Source organism: Alternaria incomplexa (assembly GCF_024043165.1).
Source record: "Alternaria incomplexa strain BMP 0042 chromosome Unknown scaffold_24, whole genome shotgun sequence".
NCBI classification, from domain to species: domain Eukaryota; kingdom Fungi; phylum Ascomycota; class Dothideomycetes; order Pleosporales; family Pleosporaceae; genus Alternaria; species Alternaria incomplexa.
The window spans coordinates 195,863-221,240 of NW_026249873.1; the positions used below are offsets into that span (position 1 = coordinate 195,863).

General features: G+C 41.6%; 6 protein-coding genes across 6 annotated transcripts; 4 read left to right on the plus strand and 2 right to left on the minus strand.

Annotated features, from left to right (window-relative positions):
• Positions 1-485: 485 nt before the first annotated feature.
• J4E90_010636 (uncharacterized protein) lies at positions 486-1,899 on the plus strand (the record flags this gene model as incomplete). Its single annotated transcript, XM_051440148.1, has 2 exons — positions 486-1,125; positions 1,190-1,899. The coding sequence occupies 2 exons, from the start codon at positions 486-488 to the stop codon at positions 1,897-1,899; spliced, it is 1,350 nt and encodes a 449-aa protein (XP_051286045.1).
• Positions 1,900-2,299: 400 nt separating this feature from the next.
• Positions 2,300-3,428, minus strand: J4E90_010637 (uncharacterized protein; the record flags this gene model as incomplete). Its single annotated transcript, XM_051440149.1, has 2 exons — positions 2,300-3,200; positions 3,265-3,428. 2 exons carry the CDS (start codon positions 3,426-3,428, stop codon positions 2,300-2,302), a joined length of 1,065 nt encoding a protein of 354 aa, XP_051286046.1.
• Positions 3,429-3,719: 291 nt separating this feature from the next.
• On the plus strand, positions 3,720-5,946 carry J4E90_010638 (uncharacterized protein; the record flags this gene model as incomplete). Its single annotated transcript, XM_051440150.1, has 3 exons — positions 3,720-4,331; positions 4,379-4,890; positions 5,553-5,946. The coding sequence occupies 3 exons, from the start codon at positions 3,720-3,722 to the stop codon at positions 5,944-5,946; spliced, it is 1,518 nt and encodes a 505-aa protein (XP_051286047.1).
• Positions 5,947-8,584: 2,638 nt separating this feature from the next.
• Positions 8,585-10,556, plus strand: J4E90_010639 (uncharacterized protein; the record flags this gene model as incomplete). The annotated part of the gene is made up of 4 exons (XM_051440151.1): positions 8,585-8,600; positions 8,650-8,738; positions 8,789-8,966; positions 9,016-10,556. 4 exons carry the CDS (start codon positions 8,585-8,587, stop codon positions 10,554-10,556), a joined length of 1,824 nt encoding a protein of 607 aa, XP_051286048.1.
• A 1,179-nt stretch (positions 10,557-11,735) lies between these two features.
• Positions 11,736-12,327, plus strand: J4E90_010640 (uncharacterized protein; the record flags this gene model as incomplete). Its single annotated transcript, XM_051440152.1, has 2 exons — positions 11,736-11,866; positions 12,270-12,327. The coding sequence occupies 2 exons, from the start codon at positions 11,736-11,738 to the stop codon at positions 12,325-12,327; spliced, it is 189 nt and encodes a 62-aa protein (XP_051286049.1).
• A 1,553-nt stretch (positions 12,328-13,880) lies between these two features.
• J4E90_010641 (uncharacterized protein) lies at positions 13,881-14,910 on the minus strand (the record flags this gene model as incomplete). Its single annotated transcript, XM_051440153.1, has 2 exons — positions 13,881-14,769; positions 14,828-14,910. The coding sequence occupies 2 exons, from the start codon at positions 14,908-14,910 to the stop codon at positions 13,881-13,883; spliced, it is 972 nt and encodes a 323-aa protein (XP_051286050.1).
• Positions 14,911-25,378: the final 10,468 nt, after the last annotated feature.

The following is a 25,378-nucleotide window of genomic DNA, read 5'->3' on the forward strand; positions in this document are numbered from 1 at the left end:
TGGCTGGGACGGTGTACATGGCATAAAAGCGACTGCACTAGCATTGGGACGGGAGCGTATGTGAAAACGAATCATGTTAGTATATAAGTGCATAGCGAATAAAGTTTACATTGAATGTTCTGGGACCGAAAGGAAGGGTGCATGTGGTGGAGGTTTCATGGGGCTTGTGGAAGTTGTTAGGCTGCCCCAGCATCAACTCCGCAAACCCCCGAGCTCTGACCTCACGCTCTCCACGACTGCATGCTTGTCCATCAGCGTAGGCCCCGCACAACGCCTGCTGTCCTTGCCCGTCATCGGGGCCCATCATTGCATACGCGTGCGACCCCGCTGGCACTCTTGAAGCGTCGCGCAGACCCCGGCGTCGCTCTCCCGCCGCCCTCAGCCTTCTCCACAGCCCGCACGCGCATCTGTCCAACGCGCGACGACCTCGCAACGCGCACATCACGACGCATTGAGCGCCACCACGGCGCGCTTCCACCGCCATCATGGCAGGCACCATACGGCCCAATGACATGAATGTCTCCACCACGCCGACGCTCTCGTCGGGCACCCTGCCCAGCCTCACATCTCTCCAGACGGACCTCACCAAGAAGCCCAACGCGCCGCGCGCCCCCCGTGTAGACGTCGAGCCCCTGTACGCCGCAGTCAAAGGCTCCATAAGCGACGCAGACTGGACCATCTACAAGAAAGCCCTCTCCTTCTTTCTCCTCGGCAACCTCAACCAGGAGGAGCTGTCCCACAAGCTGTCCAAGATCCTCACCACGCCCGCCCTCGAACACGCGCACAATGCGCTCTTCACGGCTATATACGCCAACATATGGCGCGACCCGCCCGAAGCAGGCATCGCCAGTTGGGTATCGAGTAGTGATAAGCCGACGAGCGGGACGGTCAAGGGGACAGGGGACGAGAGCGAAAAGAGACTGAAACACGAGGTTATGCAATTGAGTCGGAGGGAGAGAAAGCGGCTGAAGGGTATACCGGCAGGCGAGAGCCCGCTGAGTACGGGGCTCGAGGGCTTGGGCGCGGGTGCTGCTGGACCGGTGCAGGAGTATGTTGACGCGAGACGGGCGAAGCAGCTCGATGTTGGGCCGAGCAGCAACCAGGGCGGTGGATTTGGAAAGACGAGTACGTACACGACATTTGCTATACCCCTCCTTTATGTCTTGAGATGCTAACGACTCGTCATCAGACTGGGAACTCGAGATTCGGAAACGGTATACCTCGGCCCTCTACGCCGAGACGCACGAATTCCCCACCGCGACGACGATATCCTACCGCCTCCTACCAATATGCTACGAGTTCGGACTACCTCAAGGCCATACGTCCGATTGCCCAGACTACCTCAACATCGCTACCGAGACATACATAAAAGAAGCACTGGCAAACTTACTAGGCAAAGTAAGCAGTAACGGCCCTGGATATGTGCGCACAGGCGAGTTCAAGAAGAAGCTCGCGCGAGAGGAAAGATTAGTAGACCGCGGCGAGCTGGCCCGAGGCATCGGCGGCGAACTCCCCGTCGAAGCAGAAGAACGACGAAAGAGGAAACTCCTGTGTATGGAGGACCTGAGACTCGCGCTGGAACTCGGAGACTCGTACCTCGGACAAACACCACTGATTGCGGGATCGATAATGAACTCGAGGTTTCTGGATACGCACGGCATCGAGGACATCTACAATGCGCCCGCGAAACCGCTTACGAATGGTACTCTCACCAATGGTATCAATGGCATTGCAAACGGGACTAAGCACGACCTCAACGGCGAGACTTGGACAATCGACTTTGGTGATCCGATGCAGATTGATGATGAAGTGGGTATGCACTGGCAAGGAGGCAGTGTACAGGATATGCAAGAGATGGACGATGCGCTTGACGATATTCTGAACCTCGGCGATCTATAGGAAGGTCTTCAAGTTGACTCTGGCGACCCGGTGCAGATCGACGATGAAGTGGGCATGCATCTGCAAGGAGGCAGCGTACAAGACATGCACGAGATGGACGATGCGCTTGACGATGTTCTGAACCTAGGCGATCGGTCGGAAGGTCATGGAAGCGAATGATAGAGGAAAGGAGCATAGCGGCGTTTGTGAGCTTCGGCATTTGGGCGGCGCATGTGGGATTTGCATTTCGGTGTCTGGGTGTAGCTATGGGATGATACCCTGTCTTTTGCTTGTTGTCTCGTTGAGTTGGTGGTCGGCATTATGACTCGCGGTGTATCTCGCTGAGCATTGTTACTTTTGTAGGGAATGGAGAACAGATATATCTCAGTGTCGAGCGCATGTTGCATGGAACGTCGTCATTTCATTGCATGATAGCCCGGCAATCCCATACCATAACCCTCTCGTCCCACCCCGTACTAGCACACCAGCCCTCTGCGCCAAACAAACACCAATCAACGCCTGTGACGAACTCGGTATGCCTCCCCATTCTCCCCATTTCCCTACCCCCGCCATAGAACATAGGATCCTCCAGCATATTCTCCTGCTTCACACTCCCCACACCCATAGCACTCCCATCCGTCCACACCCGACACGTCATATCGTAACTCGCACTAAGCAATATATCGCTCAAATGCGGACTCCAACTCAACTTCCGAACCGCATACTCGTGTCCTGGTAAAACAGCAACAGGCCCCTGCTGCGGCATCCTGATATCAAACGTGCGTATCACGCGATCCACACCTGCGGTTGCAACGATAGTATCCCGATATTTATTCCAATCATGCGTCAACGCCTCCGCAGGCGCAACACCCACGCCCGACGCATGTCCCATCCTCGCTTTCGGCGGCTGATGAATCGGCACACTCATCGTCAAGTGATTACTCGCACTCGCCGGCGTCCTCAGATCGAAAACCCTCAAATGGCTATCACTACTCACACTTGACAGCACACTCGGACTGTGCGGACTGAAACTCGCACTGTAGGTACATGAATGCGTCGGCAGCGTGGTTATACTCGCATCCGCATTCGGATTCCAGATCTTGATTGTGCCGTCCCAGGACGAGGATAGGAAAGTGTCTTTTGCGACGAGGTTCCAGTGGACGGCAAAGACTTCGCGCGCGTGCTCTTGCCAGGATGCGATGGGGAAGTTGGGCACGTTTATGTCGAAGAGTTTTACCGAGCCGTCGCCGCCGGCGGTGAGGAGTTGGTTCTCGTGCGCTTCGGACCACGTGCTGTCGAAGAGTGAGTCTTGCGTGTCGAACCTGCGGGTTGGGTGGGTTAGCATGTGATAGTAATAGTAGGGTGGAAGAGGGGTGGTGATAGTACCATTTCTCGGCTACGATGCCATTCGCTGTAAGGCCTAGTATGTACAGGCGTCCGTTTCCGACGAGCCCGAAGTTGGCGGATGTTGCGACGGCGATGCGCGAGTCGAAGAAGGGGCTGTATTTGACCGAGTAGCCGTTGAAGCCTTGGGTGCGGAACTCGAGCATGGTGGGTGATGGTGAAGGGGGCTGGGATTTGGGATTACGGCGCGTGGAGAATGGGTATGGTACGGCGCGTCATGTCGCGCCGGGACGTGGAGTTGGTGTTGTGCTGCAGCATGGTTGCGGATGACGAGGTGTCGGTTGACCGAGGCGCCTTTGGATTCTGGCGGGGCTGGTGTGGCGCCGGAGGTTGTCCCGTGACAGCGCGTCTTCTTTTACGCCAGTCGCCACTGTCGAGGAAGCCATTTCAGTTTGTTGATACGACAATGCGCGCCATTGTAACGCACCACAGTCGGTATGGACGCGTTTGTGTCGCGCAAGAGGAAGTGGGATGAGGGGCCGTCCAAGTCAGTGGCGAGTACGAGCACGCGGCCTTCAGAGGCTAAAGATCCAGAAGAAGAGTCTACCGATTTCAAGCTGGCCTTGCTGGCATCTTTACATCCTACAGTTGATGAAGGGACTCTGCTTGAAGCATTGCTCGCTGCTGAGGGGGCCGTTGAACAAGCCTCGGAATGTCTATCGCGGCCTCAAGTTGCGTCCCCACGCAAGCGACCCGCATCATCGACAGTGGGCTATCAATCATCTCTGAGCGCGTATCGCATTGCTCCCGCCAACGGCGCGTTGACCAAGAAGCCACTTGTGAGAAAGGGCAAGACGCTATCTCTCTATAGCCCAGAAGACATCGAAGCACATACGCCCTGTTCAATCATACACAACTTTCTTCCGGTAGAGCAAGCGGATGCACTGCTTTCGCAATTACTGGACGCCTCGTCGACCTACGACAGGTACGAGTTCAAGCTTTTCGACAGAGTTGTTGTAAGCCCACACACGTACTCCTTCTACGTCAACAGCTTAGAAGAGGCGGAACGACAAAAGACGGAATACATCTACAACGGTGGCCAGATCGAGGTAAGACCGCTGACAAGGAACACCACCAAGATGCTAATTCCACCCAGGATGTCCGACAAAGCCTACCAGAAATGCTCAACGCATGCCCCCAAGTCGAAGACGCCGTCAACCGCGAAATCCAACGCAGAATCCGCGACTTCTACCCCAACGGCAAGAAACTCAGATACCAATCCCCTCACCCCTGGAAAGCCAACACCGCCTTCGTCAACTGCTACGACGGACCACAAGAGAGCGTCGGATACCACGCCGACCAACTCACCTACCTAGGTCCACGAGCCGTCATCGGCAGTCTAAGCCTCGGCGTAGCGCGCGAATTCCGGGTCCGCAAGACCGTCGCCGAAGACGACGAGCACCGAAAAGACGACGGTTCTCTCGCGGACGCACAAGGCCAAATCAGCATTCATTTACCACACAACTCGCTCCTGGTCATGCATGCTGAGATGCAAGAAGAATGGAAACACTCGATTGCGCCGGCCCAAGCTATCGATCCTCATCCGCTGGCGAAGAACAAGCGTCTCAATATCACGTATCGGTTCTATAAGGATAGCCTCCATCCGAGGTATACGCCGAAATGCAAGTGTGGTGTTTCGACTGTGTTGAGGTGCGCGACGAGGAAGAAGGAATCGAGGGGGAGGTATATGTGGATGTGCCATGCGGGTTATGTGCCGGGTCGGGAGAGTTGTGGGTTTTTTCAGTGGGCGGAGTTTGATGAGGATGGAGAGCCGCCGTGGGCGGAGAAAGTTAAGATGGAAGGGCGGAGTTTGGAGACGGTGATTGACAGTGGCATGTCAGCACCTTCTTCTTGAACTGAAGGCGGCACTTTCTATCTATCGCCTGAACATGAGAACTGTTTATGGCTAGACCCGGATCGTAAGGCGCGACTCTCGACGACGACGCAAGCACAACTGTAGCCTTCTAGCCATCACGCATGTTCTCACAAACAAATCCCGACCTCAACCATCGCGGTCCAACACCCACCATTGCTGGGTTCTCATATTGCTACGAACGGTAAATCGTCTTCGGCTAGCCTTACTCCAACCACCGACATTGCTACACTCGGTACATTGTCGTCAGCACGCTTTACCCTTGCCTCGCGACCGAGAAGTCACCCGAACCTACTCTGCCGTCTTACCTCACGACCATGCCACCTCTCTTCCCCCACCAAGCGGTCATGTTCCGGCCATCGACATCCATGCCGCAACCCAACGAAGTACTCGACAGTATCCTCACAGGCTATCTCTGGGGTTGTCTTCTGATAACTCTGTTCCTCTTCACGTACTTCGCCATCAGCTTCTGCGCCTGGGTTCTCTCAGCAGTTTTGGCTTCGATCGACACCATTGTTGACTTCGTACGGATGTACTGCGACTTTTCGGATGCTAGTACCGATGTCGAGATGATGGCTCCTATCTGGCTGGAGAAACACACGACTGAGAACTTGGAGCAACTCGCCAGACCAGATGAGATCACCAGGCTCAAATGCACATTACACGAATACGACACCGCCCTCCAAGACGCACACTCAGCTGACGAAACAGCCATACCACACCTGTCTAACACCCTCACGAACTTCCCTAACCTCCCCGAGAAATCCCCTACACCCCCGCCCCTTTCTTAACATACTCGTCCAACCAGCCCACCGCCTGCAAAAAAGCCTGTTCCTTCGCAAACCTCGCCTTCGCATGCGACAAATCCCCTTTAACACCAAACCCATGCTCGACATCCGAATACAGGAACATCTGGTACGGAACGGTGTGGTCTTTGAGGATATCTTCTGTCTCGCGCCGCTTCTCGGCTGGAAAGATGGAATCGGTTTCTAGAGTTGTTGTTGGTATCGTTAGTGCGTTCTTTTTGTTTATGTCTTTGTCTCGACAGTTTGGTTTTTTGGAGTAGGTTTGATGAATGGAATGAATGGAAGGAATGAAACGCGAATGTTACAATTGAAAGTCATACCTGCAGCAGCAATACTCAACGGACCCCTAATATCCCTAACTTCCTCCGCATCCACGAAACTTGGATGCGCAGTAAACCCCGCGTCAATCCCCCCATTCCTCAACCCCCCTTCTTTCAAAAACCGACATACGTACTTCCCGCCGAAACAATATCCCACACCGCCCAACCTCTTAATCCCCAACTCGTCCCTCAGATACTTAATCACCGTCTCAAACATAGGATCCACAGTATCAGTCTTCGGCATAACCGTCTCAACATACTCCTGCAAGTCAAACGACTCCGGAGGCGGAAACGGCACTTCGCTCCCGTTGAAGACGTCGGGGATGACGGTTAGATAGCCGTTTTGCGCGAACTGGTCGGCGATGAGTTGGGTGTTGGGGAAGTCCATGCCGAGGACGTCGGTCATGATGAGGATGGCGTTTGAGGGGGAGGGGTTGTTGGGGGGGTAGGTGGTGTATGTGCGGACTTGTTTGTGGGTTAGATGGGAAGGGTTAAGGGGTGGGGATGGAGGAAGGTGTACTGTTGTCGATGTGGATGATTTGTCCTTTTGGTGTGCCTGAGTGCTTTACGCCGACGATGCAGCATCGTTGCATGGGGTTGGATGCCATGGTGTAGGATTGGGACGATGAGTAGATTGGTGAGAATGAGCGTTGTTTTCAAAGACTTGTATGTCGTTCCCTCATCGTGACTCAAAATCTGATGACGAAGTTTAGCTATGAGTCGGATATAGCGCCCCACCTTGGAGTGCAGCTCGGAAGCGGTTAGCGGCAGGGGTTGCTACGCCCTAAGATGTACACTATTATTTATCTCCGGATGGGAGTTTCCGAAATATTTCCATCGTAGATTGCTGTTGAGCTATTAGATGGCTTGTTGTGTTAGGCCTGAAGGGATGATCTTCGAAGTGGGTAGGCTTCAAGAAGTTGGTGAGCAACATGGGACATTTCTTGCCGCAGGCATTGTTGGTTTGTTGAAAGTTAAATGTTCGTCATTACAAAACTTCTATGTATCCCACATGTACATATTCAATTCAAAACCTGAGCGTGTTAGCACGCACTAGCTTGCTCTCTTCTGTGATCACACATACCTCATTTTCTTGTCTGCAGAGATGTGACTCCTCAATGTCTCACGCGGCTGACACTTCGCCTCGTAACCCTTTCGTCCACATAACCACTTCCACGAGGGTCAATGTAGCTGGTCCTTGCTGGCCTGACAATCTCAACGTCGCTGATTCGTCGCCTGGACACACTCCTCGCCCGACTCCTCGCACGGCTCCTTGCACGTATGCGAGGCTCTTCGACGTACTCAATAGCACGGGGACGAGATCGCGATCGCCTGGATGATGTAAGTGTCAGACAACCAATGGTGCCATAAAGTTATTACGAACCTGTACTCGACGTAGCGGCCGTCGTCGCTGAAGCTCTCGACTGAGGTCCGGCGCCATTCGCGCGGCAGACGCATCACGCCGGCTGGTGTATGGGACGTGTAGTTTCCTCGTCGGGGAGGTGGTTCAATGACGGTACGACCGCGCGTTTCGTAAGACCGCATGAGACACATGTTGATGGTGTTTGATGTCTTTGCTCTTCCGCAATGAGAATGGTGATGATGATGTTGAGGATGTAGGCTACCGGATGCCGGGTTCCCGGGTGATGACGTTGTACAGCGAACGACGCGACAGCGAACGAGGGAAGCGAATAGCGTCCAGAATGGGCGATGTGCGAGACAGTGAGTCAATGATGCAGGATGCAGTTGTATATCAGTTCAGTCTTGAAGATATCTCAACGCGACTTGCAACGCGCGGAAATGACGTGCGCCAAGGGTCTGCTGGGGCATTCCAAGGTTGTTCGGTGTGCCAGCCTCTTCAAATCGCAACCAGATATTTCCATGCAGTCAGCGGTGAATTGCAAGCATGCGCATGTGGTTCTGGGATGTATCCTTGATCGAAGGAGTTATTTAAATAGTCATCTCGGCGGTATTTCGTTCTAGACCTGGCGTCGATGATGAAATGCGATGTTGGCTGAAGCATGCCGCAAAGCTGGACGATCAGCAACAGGAACGCGGACCATGGGTGCTGACATGTAGAGCTGGTACCTGAGTAACATGTGAACATGTTCAGTAGCTACCCCCAGGTGAGCTGTCATGAAGGAGCCACCCCCACCTGCCCCGCGACTCGTGGCTGGTCGCTGAAACGTAGGCGGTGACGACGCAGAGGCCACCGCCAACGCTGGCAGCTACAGGCAGGCTTCCTCTGCAATTGACACAGCACGTACCCTTTGCTACTCACTGTCCTTCGAACCGCGCGCACAATGTCTCTAGTATCAGGTATGAGCTCCCAGATAGCTTCTGCATAGCAGCTACTAACCGTAAACAGACGCCATCTGGGCAGCGTCCCCTTCGACAACGCGCGGACAGGCAACACCCCTCTCCTCGGACCCCAAGGGCGAACGGATTGCCTATGCCGTGAGTCTCTCGACTACCCGAAGCTTTCGCGGAGCTAATTGGACATGTAGTCAGGCAAATCCGTCTTCCTGCGCTCCATCGACGACCCGGCTGTTAGTAAACAATACACCCAACACACGACTCAGACGACTGTCGCCCGCTTCTCGCCCTCCGGCTTCTACGTAGCTAGTGGAGATGTCTCGGGTACTGTTAAAGTGTGGGACTGCGCAGGTGAAGGAGCTACAAAAGGTGGGTGAGGCATAGCAGGATACAGAGCGAGGGAGCTGACGCGGTGCAGGCGACTACCACATCATCGCAGGCCGCATCAACGACTTGGCATGGGACGGCGACTCGCAGCGCATCATAGCTGTCGGCGACGGCAAGGAGCGCTTCGGCCACTGCATCACGGCAGACAGCGGCAACAGCGTGGGCGAGATCTCAGGCCACTCGTCACAGATCAATTGCGTGTCTATCCGCCAGCAACGACCCCTCCGCGCCGCCACGGGCTCCGACGATACCAGCCTGGTCTTCTACCACGGCGCTCCCTTCAAGTTCAACACCAGTCTGAGAGGTCAGCACAACCGCTTCGTCTTCGGCACCGCCTTCTCGCCCGACGGTTCAGTATTCGCAAGCGTTGGCGCCGACAAGCGCATATGGCTATACGATGGCAAAACCGGCGAGGCAAAGGGACAGATTGGCGAGGGTGTACATACCGGCAGCATCTTCGGCGTGTCGTGGTCCAAGGACTCAAAGAAGTTCGTCACAGCCAGTGCGGACCAGACGGTCCGGATATGGGACCCGGAAGCAGGCAAAAACATTCAGACCTGGAGGATGGGCGAGGAAGGCGTCGCTAGCATACCCGACCAGCAGGTTGGTGTGGTATGGCCCACCGGCCGCAGTGATGGTCTGATCGTCAGTGTGGATCTCGAAGGAAACCTGAACTACCTCGTCGACGGCAACCCAAAGCCAACGCGCATCATCCGTGGCCATTCCAAGAACATTACATCGGCTGCCATCGCTGGATCTACTTTCGCCACGGGAAGCTATGACGGCCGAGTCCTCGCATGGGACACCACGACTGGATTGGCTGACAAGGTCGAAGGCGCAGCGCATTCAAGTTACGTCGCCGGCATCACGACCTCCGACAGCAAGAATGAGGCGGAGCTGTACAGTGTTGGCTGGGATGACACGTTACGCTCCATGTCTGTTCCAGACAAGATCTTCACTGGCGAGGCTCACGATCTCAAATTCCAACCCAAGGGCGTTGCCGCGACATCGAGCACCGTGCTAATACCTTCTACCGATGCCATCGCAGTATACTCTAAGGGGGCCCAGGTCAGCTCGTTACCGGTCAGATTCGCCCCGACCTCAATCGCAGCGCACGGCTCTACCGTTGCTGTTGGTGGAGATGACAAGCTAGTACACATCTACACCCTTACTGGCACTGAGCTCAAGGAGGCTGACACAGTGCTCCGCCGTGCAACTGCTCCCATCTCCGCACTCGCCTTTTCTGCCTCAGGCAAGAAGCTGGCAGTGGGTGCTGGAAACGGTAAGATCTACGCATTTGAGGTAGGCGGAGACTGGAAGGTTATCACGGACAGATGGAGTGCCCATACCGCCCGCATCACCTGCCTGGCCTGGGACGAGAGTGAGAACTATGCCGCAAGTGGCAGTCTGGACACCAATGTTATGGTCTGGAGCACAGAAGACCCTGGCAAGCGTATCAAGGCTCTTAACGCTCACAAGGATGGCGTCAATGGTGTCGCATGGGAGAAGGGTCTCAAGGTCATTTCGGCGGGAGGCGATGCGAGCATCAAGGTGTGGAGCGTGAAGGCGTGAGACGTCAACCAATAGTCGAAAGATGAGTAAAAGAAATTAACGATCCATCATGGTGTCGACGACAGGAACTTGATTCAATCCAGATTGGAGAGTGATGGCTAGCTTTTGAAGGACCCCGACGAAAGGTGAGGCGGTCGGGTGCGCCTGCCGTTTTCTGCTTGCATGTGATCGTGCGGCTACTTCCAAGATACCTCTCCCACTTGTACCTCATGCCATGTCCTCAGCATTCTCACCTTGCAGATAGTACTCGCATGTCGCAATCAACGTGCCCAATCACAATCGTTGGGCTATCGACTGCTGTCGCAGTCTGCATGCAGCCCTCACAGCCAAAAGACCCGCGTAAGCCCCATTTGCCTAGTTTGCCTTGGAATTTGGTATGCCTCAGTGCGAACAGCCACCTCGAGGCTCAATACATGCAGGCGGGCTGCAGAGGTCCTTCGAAAAGGAAAGTTCAGGGCGCTTGCCCTAGTCGCTTCACTTGAAGCTATATTGTGGCATGCTGCCATCCAGACTTTAGCTCCTGTACTCACCATCACTCCATCCGAGCCCAGCACTTTTCCTGATACACCCACAGCTGCCTCACGCTACCCATTAGTGCCCACTACTCAACATATCACTCCTGCAGTTCTCTTACACATGGACAACAACACATACTTCTTCGGGGGCGGCAGTATGCGTGACCTGTTTAACGGTCAAGGAATTGGTGTCGACATCAACGGTCAGAACACTATCGAATCAGCTTCACAATATCGAAACAACCAGCAGCTGCTTTCGCCAACAACAACTCATCGACATGACTCAATGTTCTCTTGCTCGTCAATAGGCGGCACACCACGACACTCGATCTCTCACCAGGCTGAGGCTCAGCCTTGTGCCAATATACACCAAACAGTACACAGCCCCATCGGCTACACACAAGTTCCGGTGAACGGTGACATGTCGCGATCGGCTTCGCAATACTCATCAGTATCTTCCGGTCAGCGATCATTGTCTACATCCCTGCAGCGAGCGTCCCGCGGTTCATTTGGAAGTATCTTGGTTCCGACTGGGTCAGCAATGTCCCGCTCCATCTCAAGCACGTCAGCAAGCCAACGCACTGCGCCTCAGCCTTATCTATTTCGATCAAACTCACATTCCGTGCACTTTCGTCCTCGACGGTCATCTGACATCTCGCCAAACATGGAATACGAGCATTTTGCAGCGGCAGCGATGAGTCCATTCGAATATGCGATCAACGACATCATCGACGAAGGCATGCCAGAACGTGAGGATGAGAGCAAGGTTTTTGGTCACTTTGGATACGATAACGAGTAAGTTTCCTTCAGAATATTCAGTTTGCGATCAACAAGCCACAGGATTGTTCGAAATCCAACCTGGAACATGGAACCGTCATTTACATCCAGACCTGGAAACATCTTGTACCGTTTGGATGCACTTACTCGTATAAATGGACTCTACATTGGCATACTGGAAACCCTCAACCTGGAACATCGCACGGCTTCAATCCGTTCAGCGAAAGGCGACAAACGCATCTGTGTCATGGTAAGTCGTTGCTCATCACATGAAATCGAACGACCTTGCGCACCGTACTTCGACTGAAGTGTCCAATTACTCGTTCGCAGTTTTACGCTGCGATCTGCGCACTCTTCTGGTACTTCCAAGCACCTGCCTCTACCATCAAGCAACGTTTGAATCGACTGGTCCTCTACATAGCGAGGTTAGCGTCGCTGCTCTATCGAACTATCCGGTACCTGGCACTGGCAACGATTGAACTCCCCGACCTTATCATACAAGTAGCAGTCACCGGACGTACGCTCACTACTCCCACATCAAGTAAAGCATTAGAGGTTCAACCTTTCACTCTATGGCTTCTCAGGACCTGACCCAAGCCATTTACCCCGATGACTTAACCTCACCTAGAATAATTGCCTCTACCATATTCTGGACCATCATCAGCCGATGTGTCATTCTGAAAGGTAAAGCTTGCCTAGTTCTTTTCGTCTGTCTTCAACGCAAATGATCTCATTACAAGCGACATTGCCAAACTCATAGCAAGAGAAGGACATGAGCAAGCTCAGATGAGTGTGGAGATATCCATAGAGAGCCTTTCGATTAGCAGCATCACCCAAAACCTTACACAAGAGATACATTTGAACCGCTCCTCCGTAGAGTGCCAGAAGGTTCAATGAGCAACCATTTTACGACTCTTCAGCATGTTGGACCTGGCCACGACACATATCAGTCTAAGATACCACCTCCTCGCTATCTACCTGTATCAGCGTCTTAGCTGAATCCTGTTCCACCTGATCAGTTACCGCCTATCTCCCATGACCATTACATACCTTGGAACACCGTTCTTGTTATCGATAGATTGTCGACCAGAGAATCCCATCGCCTGGAACAAAATGGAAACCTAGTTCTTTGGTTCTTAAACTCCAGAGTCGACTCTAACGTCGGAAACGCAGACATTCAGCTCTTTCATCCACGTTTTCACCCAGCTCTCGTGTCTTCCAAGCACCATTTGGCGAACATGCACCTTTTCAAAACCAACCGTAAGCATGAAGACAAAGGCCCATGATGATCGTAGACTCACCGCTGTCTAGTCGCATGACCCCGCCCCGCCACATCGCGTCGGAGAGCTACTCTCAACCCAGCTCCTGCTCTCCTACCCGGTCCTCACCTGCAAGCCCACAACGCTCAAACAGACGTCGGCGCCGCACATCGAACTCTCCATCTTCCCGTACCGATCCAATCATTGGTCAAGTCACCCTAGCGGGGAAGTTCAAGTGTCTCAACGAAGCCTGCCTCGACGATGGTGACTACCTTACCTTCAACCGTCATGCTGACTTCAAGCGACACCACGAGAACATACACGCGCGTCGTTCGATCGAGTACTTCTGCCCAGAGTCTGGCTGTGTGCGCTCCAGGAATCCAGTAGGCGGCAAGAAAGGTAGAGGCTTTAGGGGAAGGAAGGATAAGATGAATGAGCATCATAAAGCCGTTCATCATAAGGAGGGCAAGAAGCGGAAGAAGATCGAGGAAGCTGATGACTGCGTTGAAGATCAGAGCTGTGATGACGGTCCTGGGTCTCGAAAGGTGAAAGCCACACGTACGTCCGGGACTTCGTGAGCATCGTATTTGTGGCGGGCCTTCGCCTCGTACACTTTGGTCTTTACGCCATTCTTAGCGACTGTTCTCTCGTTTCATTCTAATCGCATCATGATTGCGCTCTACATATCGTCTAGCAAACTTCTATTATGTATTACAAAGCCCATCTAAGTTCCCATTATATCTTGAAAGCAAGAAGGAAAATGTACAACATCATTACTGAACCCAACCTCCCTTCTTCATCTCCTCCTTGGTATACTCTTCCAACCGCTCCGCAAGCGCCGCATTCCTCGCAGGCTTACTCTCGCACGTTGGCTCCCCAAAGCGACCAAAGATCTCAAGATATCCGCCACTCTGCTCCGCCTTCATGCCATCACCCGCAACACAGTAAAGACTATTATACGAGCCCCTATCCGACGACCAAAACATACCAGTCTTTCGCAAAACCGTGATCATGCCCTGCATGGCCAAATTCGATTTGTTCACACCCTCTTGCAGATTCGTCTCCACGAGCCCCGGATGCACACAAGAAGTCCAGATTTCTCCCTCGTTGTCGGTGGCGCTTGCTGACCCCGGACCGTACGCCTTGTGAAGCGACTTGGTATGCAGGATGTTAGCGAGCTTACTCTGCCCGTAGCGAACCATGTCGCCCGCATCTTTCAACGCGGGGTTATCGAAGTTAATTCCGCCTTTCGGCGCTTGCAAGTGTCCGGACGAAGTGAGATTAACGATGCGCACGCTTCCGGGGGGAAGCGTTTTGGATGTTGCTAGCATCAAGGGAAGGAGGTGATGTGTGAATACCCAGTGCGATAGGTAGTTCGTCTGCCACTGCGCTTCGTGCCCGTCTTGGGTCAGCTCGAATGGCGTTGCCATGATGCCGGCGTTGTTGACGAGGCCGTGCAGCGCGGTCTCGAGCGTGAGGAAGCGTTGCGCGGCTGCGACAACGCTGGTGAGAACTTTGAGATCCATTTGTAGAAGGTCGATGTGGGCGGATGGGTGTGTGTTCTTGATTCTGGCTATTGCTTCTGTGCCCTTGTCCACGTTGCGAGCGCACATGTATACGTGCGCGCCATGTTCTGCGAGATGGGCTACGGTGTAGTATCCTCTGTTAAAGGTATTGTTAGTTGAATAGGTCATTCACTAATGGTGTTTGCAACACGTACATGCCTGAGTTTCCTCCGGTGACGATGAACACTTTGTCCTTGAGATCGGGGAGAGCGTCGGGGTTAAAAGTAGTGTTAGGCATAGCGGAGGTTGAAGCGATGCAAGTCTGAGCGTGATGCGTTCCATACTCAGATGCGAGGACATGAAGCATTAAATAGAACAATAAAGACGGTGTTTGCACCTGCGACGTCCTATATCCGCGCCGGACGAGGTAGAGTTGAAGCGCAAATGGTGGAGACTTTGGGGAGCAGCGAGCAATGCAGCTTCAACATGGCTGTAGCCTACGGTCCAAACACGCGGAGAAGCACGCCGTACGTTGAGTCTCTCAGGCTGACGCGCAGAGCACGCCCCCTCCGAACGAGCATGGCGTGAGAGGTTCACCTTTCATTTGACAAACGGAGATAGGTTATTGGGTGAACGAACTTTGGCGGACGAGAGCGACCGGATGTATTAAGCTTGTGAGCTGATTTGCGACGACTGTTCTCAGGTTCTGCGTACGAGCAGACCAAGCCTTGCAGGGCGCAGAGAGAGTTGTCCGCGTCGCGTAGATGCATGTCAGCTTAAACGAGACCTTAGAAGCCTCTAACACGTACGTAGGCTTAAAGCGCTTTATTATAGTAACTACTCTACAAATATCTTATTCTGTAAAGAAATCTAGCAAGATTTATTATTTAATAACGCTATTTAGCTTATTATATTTTAATAGAAATAAAGTACTATATTAGCTGATTAAAATAAGATATTAATTATAAAAATATAGAAACCTTTTACTAAAGTAGCAAAGGTTACTAAGCTATTATAGTAATAATATAAGTTTTATATTATTTAAAAAATATAACGTAAAGCACTACTAAGCTAGCTACACTACTAAGCTAGCTACTTTTTCTTAGTATTATAAACACTACGTATAAATAGTAATGTAATTATAACGTATAATAGAATTTAATTAGCAAGAAGGTAGAATTAAACTTACTCTTACAGCCTATACCTTAGGTTAATTTTAGACCTTATAACGCGCTACTACTACCTTTAGCGTATAATATTAGTAGCTTTCTAATTAGCTTAACAAAATTAAGTATTAAGCTTAAGTACTACTAAACTATTAGAAACTTTCTTTTATAAAAGAGAAAACTATTATATAATATATTCTTAAGCTAAACGCGTAAGATTTTACTTTTTAGTTTTATAAGGTAGTAGATATTATAGACAAACTACTAGCTATACGTAGTAGAACACCTATTAGTAAGAACTAGGTAGAGCGCTTTATTTAGCGTATAAAGAAGCTTAAGATAGTCTTTAACTAAGTAAAGAATTGCTAAAAAATACTTTAGAAAGACCTAAAGGTTATTAGCGCCTAGTTTAAGCTTATATAAGAGATAAAAGCTAAGTATAGAGTTCTTAACGCTAATATCTATAACTTTAATAAGATAGACCTCTAGATAGGCGTTATTAGCTTAATAAAAGTAATAATAAGCTTAAAGTGTTATATAAGACTAAACTTAATCTAGCTAGGTAATTATAAGTAAGTTATAGTTGTCTAGAGTATCTACGCTACTAAGTACGTAACTTTACTCTTTATTATCTATAAGAGACGCGTCTACATCTTAGTATAGTATAAGAAGACTTTAATACTATATAACTAAAAGCTCTCTATATTAAAGAATAGCTAAATAAATAATTAGCTTAGCCTTAAGTAGTTAAAGCACTTTAATAAGTATATAAAGTTACGTTAGGTAAAGTTATATAGGCTTTTTATCTTAGATAGCTATAGAAGCTACTTTAACTAGAATTTTAAGAACTACTACTTTATATAAAAGATTCTAACTCTTTATATACCTACTTATTTATTATATATACTTTAGCTACTTAACGTAGTGTGTTTCTTACTATTAAAACTAAAGTACTCTTAGCGTATATAAAACTTAGTATACTAACGCGTTTACTATATTAATAAAGAAGGCTTTCTTCTAGCTTTTAAGAACGCGTTTTTTAACGTATTTACGTATAAGAACTATAAGAAGGCCTTTAAAGCAGTAGGACTAGTTTCTATTAATACGTAAAGAGTTCTTAATTACTTTAAAGTCTACTTTTATACGCTACTACTAGTTGCTCTACTAAAAACACTCTAGTAGTTAAGAATACTAAGTAATACGTATAAATTTAGGTTGTAATTAAGGCTAGTAAGAGAATTCTTTATATAATCTCTAATAAGTGCTTAAGAAGGCTTCTTAAAGCTTATTAAAGAAGCTAAAAAGATACTATATAAGAATATCTTTATTAAAGCCTACGTATAAGAGCTTAAAAAGTAAGTAGTAGAGTTAATAAAGCGCAAAGGGCGTAAAAAGAAGTAGATTTAGACAGGTAGTACACTAGAGTTTAGTATAGGCGCATTACAGGTAGCTAAAAGTACTTCTACTACTTATATAAAGTCTAAGAAAAGTAGTAGTAAAGGTAGTTAAGAAAGGACTTAGCTAGCTTAATAACGCTGTAGTAATTATAGAGAGACTAGATATAATACTTATACGTATTAGAAAAATATAGAAGAAGATTCTAAATCTAATGCAGCTACGTTGTATAAAGAATCTATAGAAAATATAGAGTAATTTTATATTTTGTACGTAGTGTTCGCAATACTAAGAAAAAGTAGCTAGCTTAGTAGTGTAGCTAGCTTAGTAGTGCTTTACGTTATTATAAATACTTTACTTAACTAACTTATACTTAGGTTATAGTTTTTTAATTTTTAATAGAGTATAACTACTATATAAGTCTTTAAGCTTATACTAGTTAACTTTCTAACTTACTTATATAAATATACTACTTTTATTAAAAGTTCTTAATTAGTGCTTTATACCTAATTTTATAGACTCTATTTAATAGATATATATTAAAAGATACTTAGCTAGTAGTTTTAAGACTACTAGTAGATTTTAATAAATTTAGTATATATTATAATTAATACTAAGATTTTTATATAGACTAATAATATGTTACTCTTAAGGTCTTACTAATAGAGAAAATATTTTAATACTTTACTATATTAAATCTTTAGCTATTAATATAATATTACTTAAGCTAATAGAGATAACTACTTAATTATAATTTAGTTTCTAATAGTAACTATAATAGTAGAATACTAATATAGCTATTATCTATTAAATAGTATTATTATACTAGAGGTAGACTTTAAATACTTTATTCTTTTTAGTTTATTTATTATTAGTTTAGCTAAAAATTCTAATTACTACTCTACGCTAGTAAATAATAGCTACCTTTATTTCTATAAGTAGAAGTAGAGTTACTTATAGCTATTACTAAAGTATAAAATCTAGAAATAGCTCTACGTGTAGTGCTAAAAGACTCTGCGAGGCTAGCGCAGAATCTTATTAGCTGCAAGCTCGCTTGCGCGAGCGATCGCGTTACACCTTACGCTGCGCGCGCGATATATTTACTTCTATCTAGAGTATTTGCTTCTGTCTTATATTATAGACGTTGCACCTTATAGTACGCATAACGTATTACGTTAGGTTACCGCTGCAAGCAGAGCTATCTAAAGTTTTAATATTTCTTGCTAAGGCTTAGGCCCCGCTTATAGCGGTAACCTAATATAATACGTTGTGTTAACCTACCGCTACAGCTTACGAAACGCTAACACGCCGCAATTACGTTATCTTAAATAGGTAATTAGATCTTATAGGCTTAACTAATTAGCTCTTACGCTTCTATCTTATATTGTTTAGGTATAAGACTTTGCTTTGCAGAGAATTATATTATCTACTAAAGGTTTTATAAGGTATCTTAGAACTATAGTTTTAACTATAGTCTTTAGTTAGACTATTTTAGTAGTTATAATATAAATCTTTTTTAAGTTATTATAAGAACTATTATAAAAGCTTTTAAAGTCTACTCTATTTAATTTCTACTATTATACTTAATTTCTATTAATACTAATCTACTATAATAAAAGCTTTTAATAAATAGACTTGTATATTTTATAGTACTTTACTATAGCTAAGTATTAAAATACTTTACTACTAATATCTAAAAGTTTTTTTAGAAGCTATATTTTATTAATTTATAGAATAAAAATAGATATTATTCTTTATAAAGTAGAGTCTTTATAGCTAAATGATATAAGATAAATATATAAGTACTAAGTAGCTATTTAAGATTAAGTAATTATAGAGACTACTATTTTAAAGCTATAGTAGTAGATTAATATAACGCTTTATATTAGCTTACTACTATAGCGCGCGCTTAAGCCTTAGTAAGAAATATTAAAACTTAAGATAATTGCACGCGCTATAGTAGTAAGCTAATATAAATACTATATTAATCTACTCTAATACTCTAGATAGGAGTAAAATAATTGTAGAAAAGTAATTTAACGCTCGTATAGTATAAGATATAATACTATACTTACTTAAGGAAGGCGTATAGCTAATAAAACCTTATACTAGCTAGCTAGTAACTAGACTATAAGATCTAGGCTAGCCTTAGTACCTTATACCTTAGGCTAGAAGTAGAGAATTTTAGTACTATACGTAGAGCTGTTTCTAGATTCTATTACTAGTAATACTTTCTTAATCTAGATAAGTCTTATTTATAATATCTTTTTAGATCTTAAATAATTTTATCTAGAAAGTATAAGTATATAGAGTAAAAATAGTAAATATAATAATAAGATATTATAATAGTATAATTAGGAAAAATAAAATTTAAAAGAATAATAATAATAAAGTATAATTATTAAATAAAATACTAAGATCTTATAGAATCTAATAAAATTCTAGATACAATTAAGCTACTCTACTTTCTAGCTACGCTAGAGAGTAGTAACTAGATTTTTTAAGGTATAAGGTAGCGTAGATTCTAAAGGTCTACGCTAACTACTACTATAGACTACTTATTAGCTTTACTTACTTACTTACGTAAGCGCTTCTATAGGCGTTATATATACCTTACGTATTCTATAATTATCTAAAGTTTTAAAGTTTCTTACTAAGACTCAGAGTAGTAATCTAAAATAATTTATTATATTTATTTACTACTATAGCTCTAAGACGCTAACCTCTATAATAAAGTTATAATATATAGCTAATAAGCGCGTAGCTTTAATGTACTAGTAGAAGTGTCTACTTCTATTCTACATATTCTAAGCTAAATAGCTCTTACCTATAGGCTACTTTGTAATCTACTTATAGAGTAATAAAGTTAAATCTACTAATCTATAAAAGTATAGTATTAAAGCTCTATACTAATAAATATTATATCTATATATAAATCTATTAGTAATTTAAATAGGTACTAAAGCTTAATATAGTTAGTAGCTAAACTAGTTATATTAAAAATTAAGTAAAACTTTTATACCTTAGTATCTGTTAGTTATAAATAACTAGATAAAAAACTATGCTATACTTCTACGCTTTAGTACTTTAACTATACTTTATAATTCTTTAAAAGTACTTATACTAGATTTTTAGTATTCTCTAGCTTATATCATAATACTAATTATATTTTCTAGTAATCTATTTTTAAACTTTAATATAAAGTAAGTTGTAGTAAATAATAGAGATATAAAATATTATATAGGTAAGGTTATTCTTCTATTTTCTTCTTATTATATTAGTTCTACTTCCGCTCTACAATTATCTAATCTAAGTATTATAGTATAGTATTTTCTAACTATCATAGTTCTAGAATCTTTATTTATTCTCTAGTATAAAATTTATATATAAGATATACTAAATATACTTAGTTAAAATAGATATAACAATATATATCTCTGTATATCTTAGACTCTATATACAAAAAGTACTAATAAGAAGTTAATAATGATAAAAAGCTACTAGTAGCTAGAATATTATAATTACTAAGAAATTAGAAAATAATAAGATTAATGGAGATATAGACACGTAAAGATTTACTTTATCTAGCCTCTAGTATAAAGAGAGCTAGTAAAATTTAGTTCTTTTTTTACTTAACTACTTTTTCTAATCTACTAATTTTATTTATTTATATACTATGTAAATTGTAATTAATATTATTAACGCCTTAATTCTTAATTATAGTATTTTTTAGGACGTAGTTTATAATTTAGAACTTCTATATCTAGTTTCTTTATTAAATATCTATTATAATTTAATATCTAGTTATTTAAGTACTCTTATCTAGTACTGTATTATGTCTTTGTTTTTCTTAAGCGTACTTTAGAGAGATTAAGTCTCTCTAATTTAATATGAAAGATTTTCTAAAGTACTTTTTAAAAGTTTACTTAGTTTTATATCTTAATGCAAAATTATAAGTAGATTTTAATATTTTATAAAAGCTTAAGTATAAAGACAAGTAGTCTAATCTTATTATTAATTTAAGATTGTTTAATAATAATATTATAGAGCTTTCTATTAAATTTCTTAATATTAAACTCTTCTGTTAAATCTTTTGTAAGCTAAAATAGTATTTCTTATATCTTACTTATTTTAAGAGTACTATGGTATAATAATTTATCTAATATTACTTTTAGTATCTTCTATACTATTTTTAATCTACTAAGAGATATAATAGCTACTTTGCTCTTCTAACTAGAAAGAGTATATATTAAGAAAATACGCTTTTTTTACAATATATATAATATAGAGTTTCTCTTAAAGACTTAAAAAGCTTATTAGTATATATATTTTATACTAGAACTAAGTATAATTTCTGATTTGACTCTTATCTATAGTATAGATACGTAGATAAGCTTTTAGTATATAATTAACCTACTAAGTTTGTTTATCTATCTAGAGATAATAAGCAATAAAAAGCGCTTTCTTAGTTCTAATAGTAGATACCTAAGTAGTCTTTAGGTTTAAAATAAAAACCTTATCTTTTTAAACAATCTTTACAATACTAAACCTACGTTGTAAAATATATATATATTATTAATAATCTTTTCAGCTTTAATATTTTTTATAATACTCTAGTATCTAGTATTATTATGATAAATTGTATAAATATACGCTATACTTCTATAACGTTTAAGGAAAAAGTAATATATAAAGCGTTTCTTATAGAATAGCTATATACTATTAAGGTAGAATTATAATCTAAAGTAATTTTTTATAAAATTAGCTACTTTACTTTCTAGCTAAGCTAATAAGTAGTATCTTATACTTTTAAAGAATAAGACTTATAAAGACTTTAGAGTTTATACTACCTAGTCTTTCTAGAGTTTTCTTTTTTTTACTTAAATAATTTACATTATATCTTAATTTCTATATAGGCTATTCTACTTCTATCTAAAGTATTTTACTTTTATTTTTAGTATTTATATATTATAGTTTTTACTATAGATATGTATCAAAATCTAAAATTCAAAAGTTTATTTTTAAGACTTAGAATAGTAACTAAATAAGATACTTATATTATCTTACTACTTTCGTTGTAAAACGCTAATTTTTATACTTTCTATAATTGTAGCTAGAGCTAACTAGAAGCTAACTTATAATTTACTAATTAGAAAGCCTACTTCTATTTTATATTATTTAATCTTAATAGCTCTATAAGTAGAGTTATATCTCTTACTTCTTTTCTTTTTAAGTTTCTAGTCTCTTTTTACTATATGTTAATTTAACCTAACATAACTTTTTAACTCTTAAGCTATTTCTATAAGTACTATTATTTTACTCTATAATACTACAAATACTTTTCTTTTAATTAGTAGCACTTGTAAATATATTCTTTATATATACTAATACCTTTTCACTAAAGACTCTTAAAACTAATTTTCTAATATAGACGTATTACTAATAAAGACTATAAATTGAACTTAGAAGTTAAAACTCTAGTCAAGAAAACGTATACTATAGTTCTTTATAAAAGTAATTTATAACTAGAACTTATATAAGATAAAAGCTTTAGAGTATATAGTATATATTATAATTATAAAAGTGCTAAGAGTTTTAAAATATCTTAGAAATTTAATAGTAGTAGAAGTTTACATTCTATATTACTAGCGTTTTAACAATTATTATTAATGTATTTACTAGACTTACTATTACTAAAGGTTTTCTTATCTATAATATTTGTTCTACCTCTAGATAATATATAAAGCTTTATTAGTTTTAATTATAATTTAGTTCTTCTGCTAATAACTTTTCTTTAGAACAAAGTATTAGTTTTCTCTATTTTCTACTAACAATAGTTCTAGTAATACTATTTTTAGTATAACACCTCTAAAATAATCTTCTTTAAAAAAGATATTAAAAGAAATTTATTAATCTAGTTAGTATATACTAGAAAGGTATTCTAATATCTTTAAGTAACTACTTATTCTTTAACTATAGTAAGCTTTAAGAACAGCGTATAGTATTTCTTTTACTCTATAAGATACTAAGGCTTTCTTCTTTTAAAAACTTAGTTTTATTCTATACTAATACCTTAATTAATATAGTTTTTAGTCTATAGTTTTATATCTTCTATTCTAATTAGAGTCCTTAGTCTTAGTTAAAAACTATCTTCTTTTTATTTTAGTAGTAAGGTTTTTAAATAAGGCTTTGCTTAATTAATAGAAAAAGAAACCTATACTATTAAAAGTATATGGAGAATTTTACTAAGATACTTTTCTAAAGCGCTATATATATATTATAGCTATATTCTTTCTTTTAGTTAAAGCCTTAGAGGTTTCTACTAATAGTATAAAGCTAACGCTATAAAATACTACTATAATTTAGCTTTTTAAACTTATTAGTTATGTTAATAATAATAGCTTAAAACACTAGTATACTAAATTATAGCTTATAAGAATAATTTATCTTTATAGCGTTTATTACTTTATTTAATATACTTGTATAGAAAGAGAAATATAATATAGTTAAGTAATGTAGTATATAATTATTATATAGATAAACTCTCTGTATGTCTTATATTATAGTATATAATAGTTCTCTCTAGGCCTAAAAGATACAGTCTATAGCGTACTCTTTTCTAAACTTAGCAATCAAATAATTATATAACTACGCAATAATATATAACTATATTAGACTTAATAGTAAGCTTAAAAATCTTTAATATAAGTCTAGATTTATAACTTATAATACTTATACTTATATTACCTTTATAATAAGTAACAAGTACATAATTCTAATAGGCTAACTACTTGACATTCATTACATATTACTAATAGCTGTCTAGACTAACTAGTAGTACTAATACTAGTCTTAAATAATTACGTAACTTTAAATAATAACTTAGAAAGCCTACTACTAGTATAAAGCCTAACTTAACTTAAAATATCTAAATAAAACTTCTATAATTACTAGATAATTTATATTCTACATATAATTATCTATAAGTCTAGCTATAATAGTAATATCATTCTATTCTTTATTCTACTAACTATCCATCTAATCTATTATTACGCTTTTATTAGTAAAGCTTAGTACTATACTATCTATATACTACTTTCTATAGTAAGTAAAGCGCTATTTATCTTAAGCTAAAGAATATATTACCTACTATAAGCTTAGTAAGGTTAAGCTTATTTTAGGTTACTAGCTCTATGCTACTTAGCTTCTTATCTAATATACTAAGCTAATTAAACTATTCTTTTATAATTATAATAATACTTCTAAGAAAATAATCTATAGATAAGATTATATATATCTATAATGTATAAATCTATAGATTGTCTTCTATTATTAGTAACTACTTTAATCTCCTTCTTATTATCTTTATAAACGTTTTTTTTTAGCTCTATCTTTATAGCTATATATTACTTATCTCTTATTTGAAAGTTTCTAAAAAGAATTAAAAAGCTAGATATACTACGCGTATAGCTAGTAAAGTCTACTAAAGTAGAAGTTCTTTTTATATTTTTAAGTAGTAATATCTAAGTATGTAATAGAATAAGAGCTTTAATAGTAAGTGTTAAAAAAAAGCTTAGTATAGAAAGCTCTTTTTATTTACTAGATATATCAGTAGATTTTTAAAAACTTTAAAGTATATAAGAATATTAAGAAAGATATTAAATAAAAAGAAGTATTTTCTATATCTAAAGTTTATTATAATCTTTTCTAAATTACTGTTTTTTACACTAAAAATTTGACTCTATTACTAAGTAAATCGTTTTTTTAGAGTACTATAGCTTTATATCACTTTTACTATAGTTTTCTATATAGTTATATAGCTAATAGAACGACTTTTATTTAATATTATACTATACTCTATACTCTACTTTTTACTTTTTCTTCTAACACCTTACTATTATTACTTATAGTATTTGTTTTAGAAAGCTTATTTTTACTTTAGATTCTAAATAAATAATATATCAATATTTGAATCGCCGTTTAGCTCTCTATTAGTAAATCTAAGTTTACTCCTAAGTCTACTAAAGAAGCTTTCATTACTATTACGTTTTCTAAGTATATTATTATTATTATTATTATTATCATTATTATTATTATTATTATTATTATTATTATTATTATTATTATTATTATTATTATTATTATTATTATTATTATTATTATTATTATTATTATTATTATTATTATTATTATTATTATTATTAT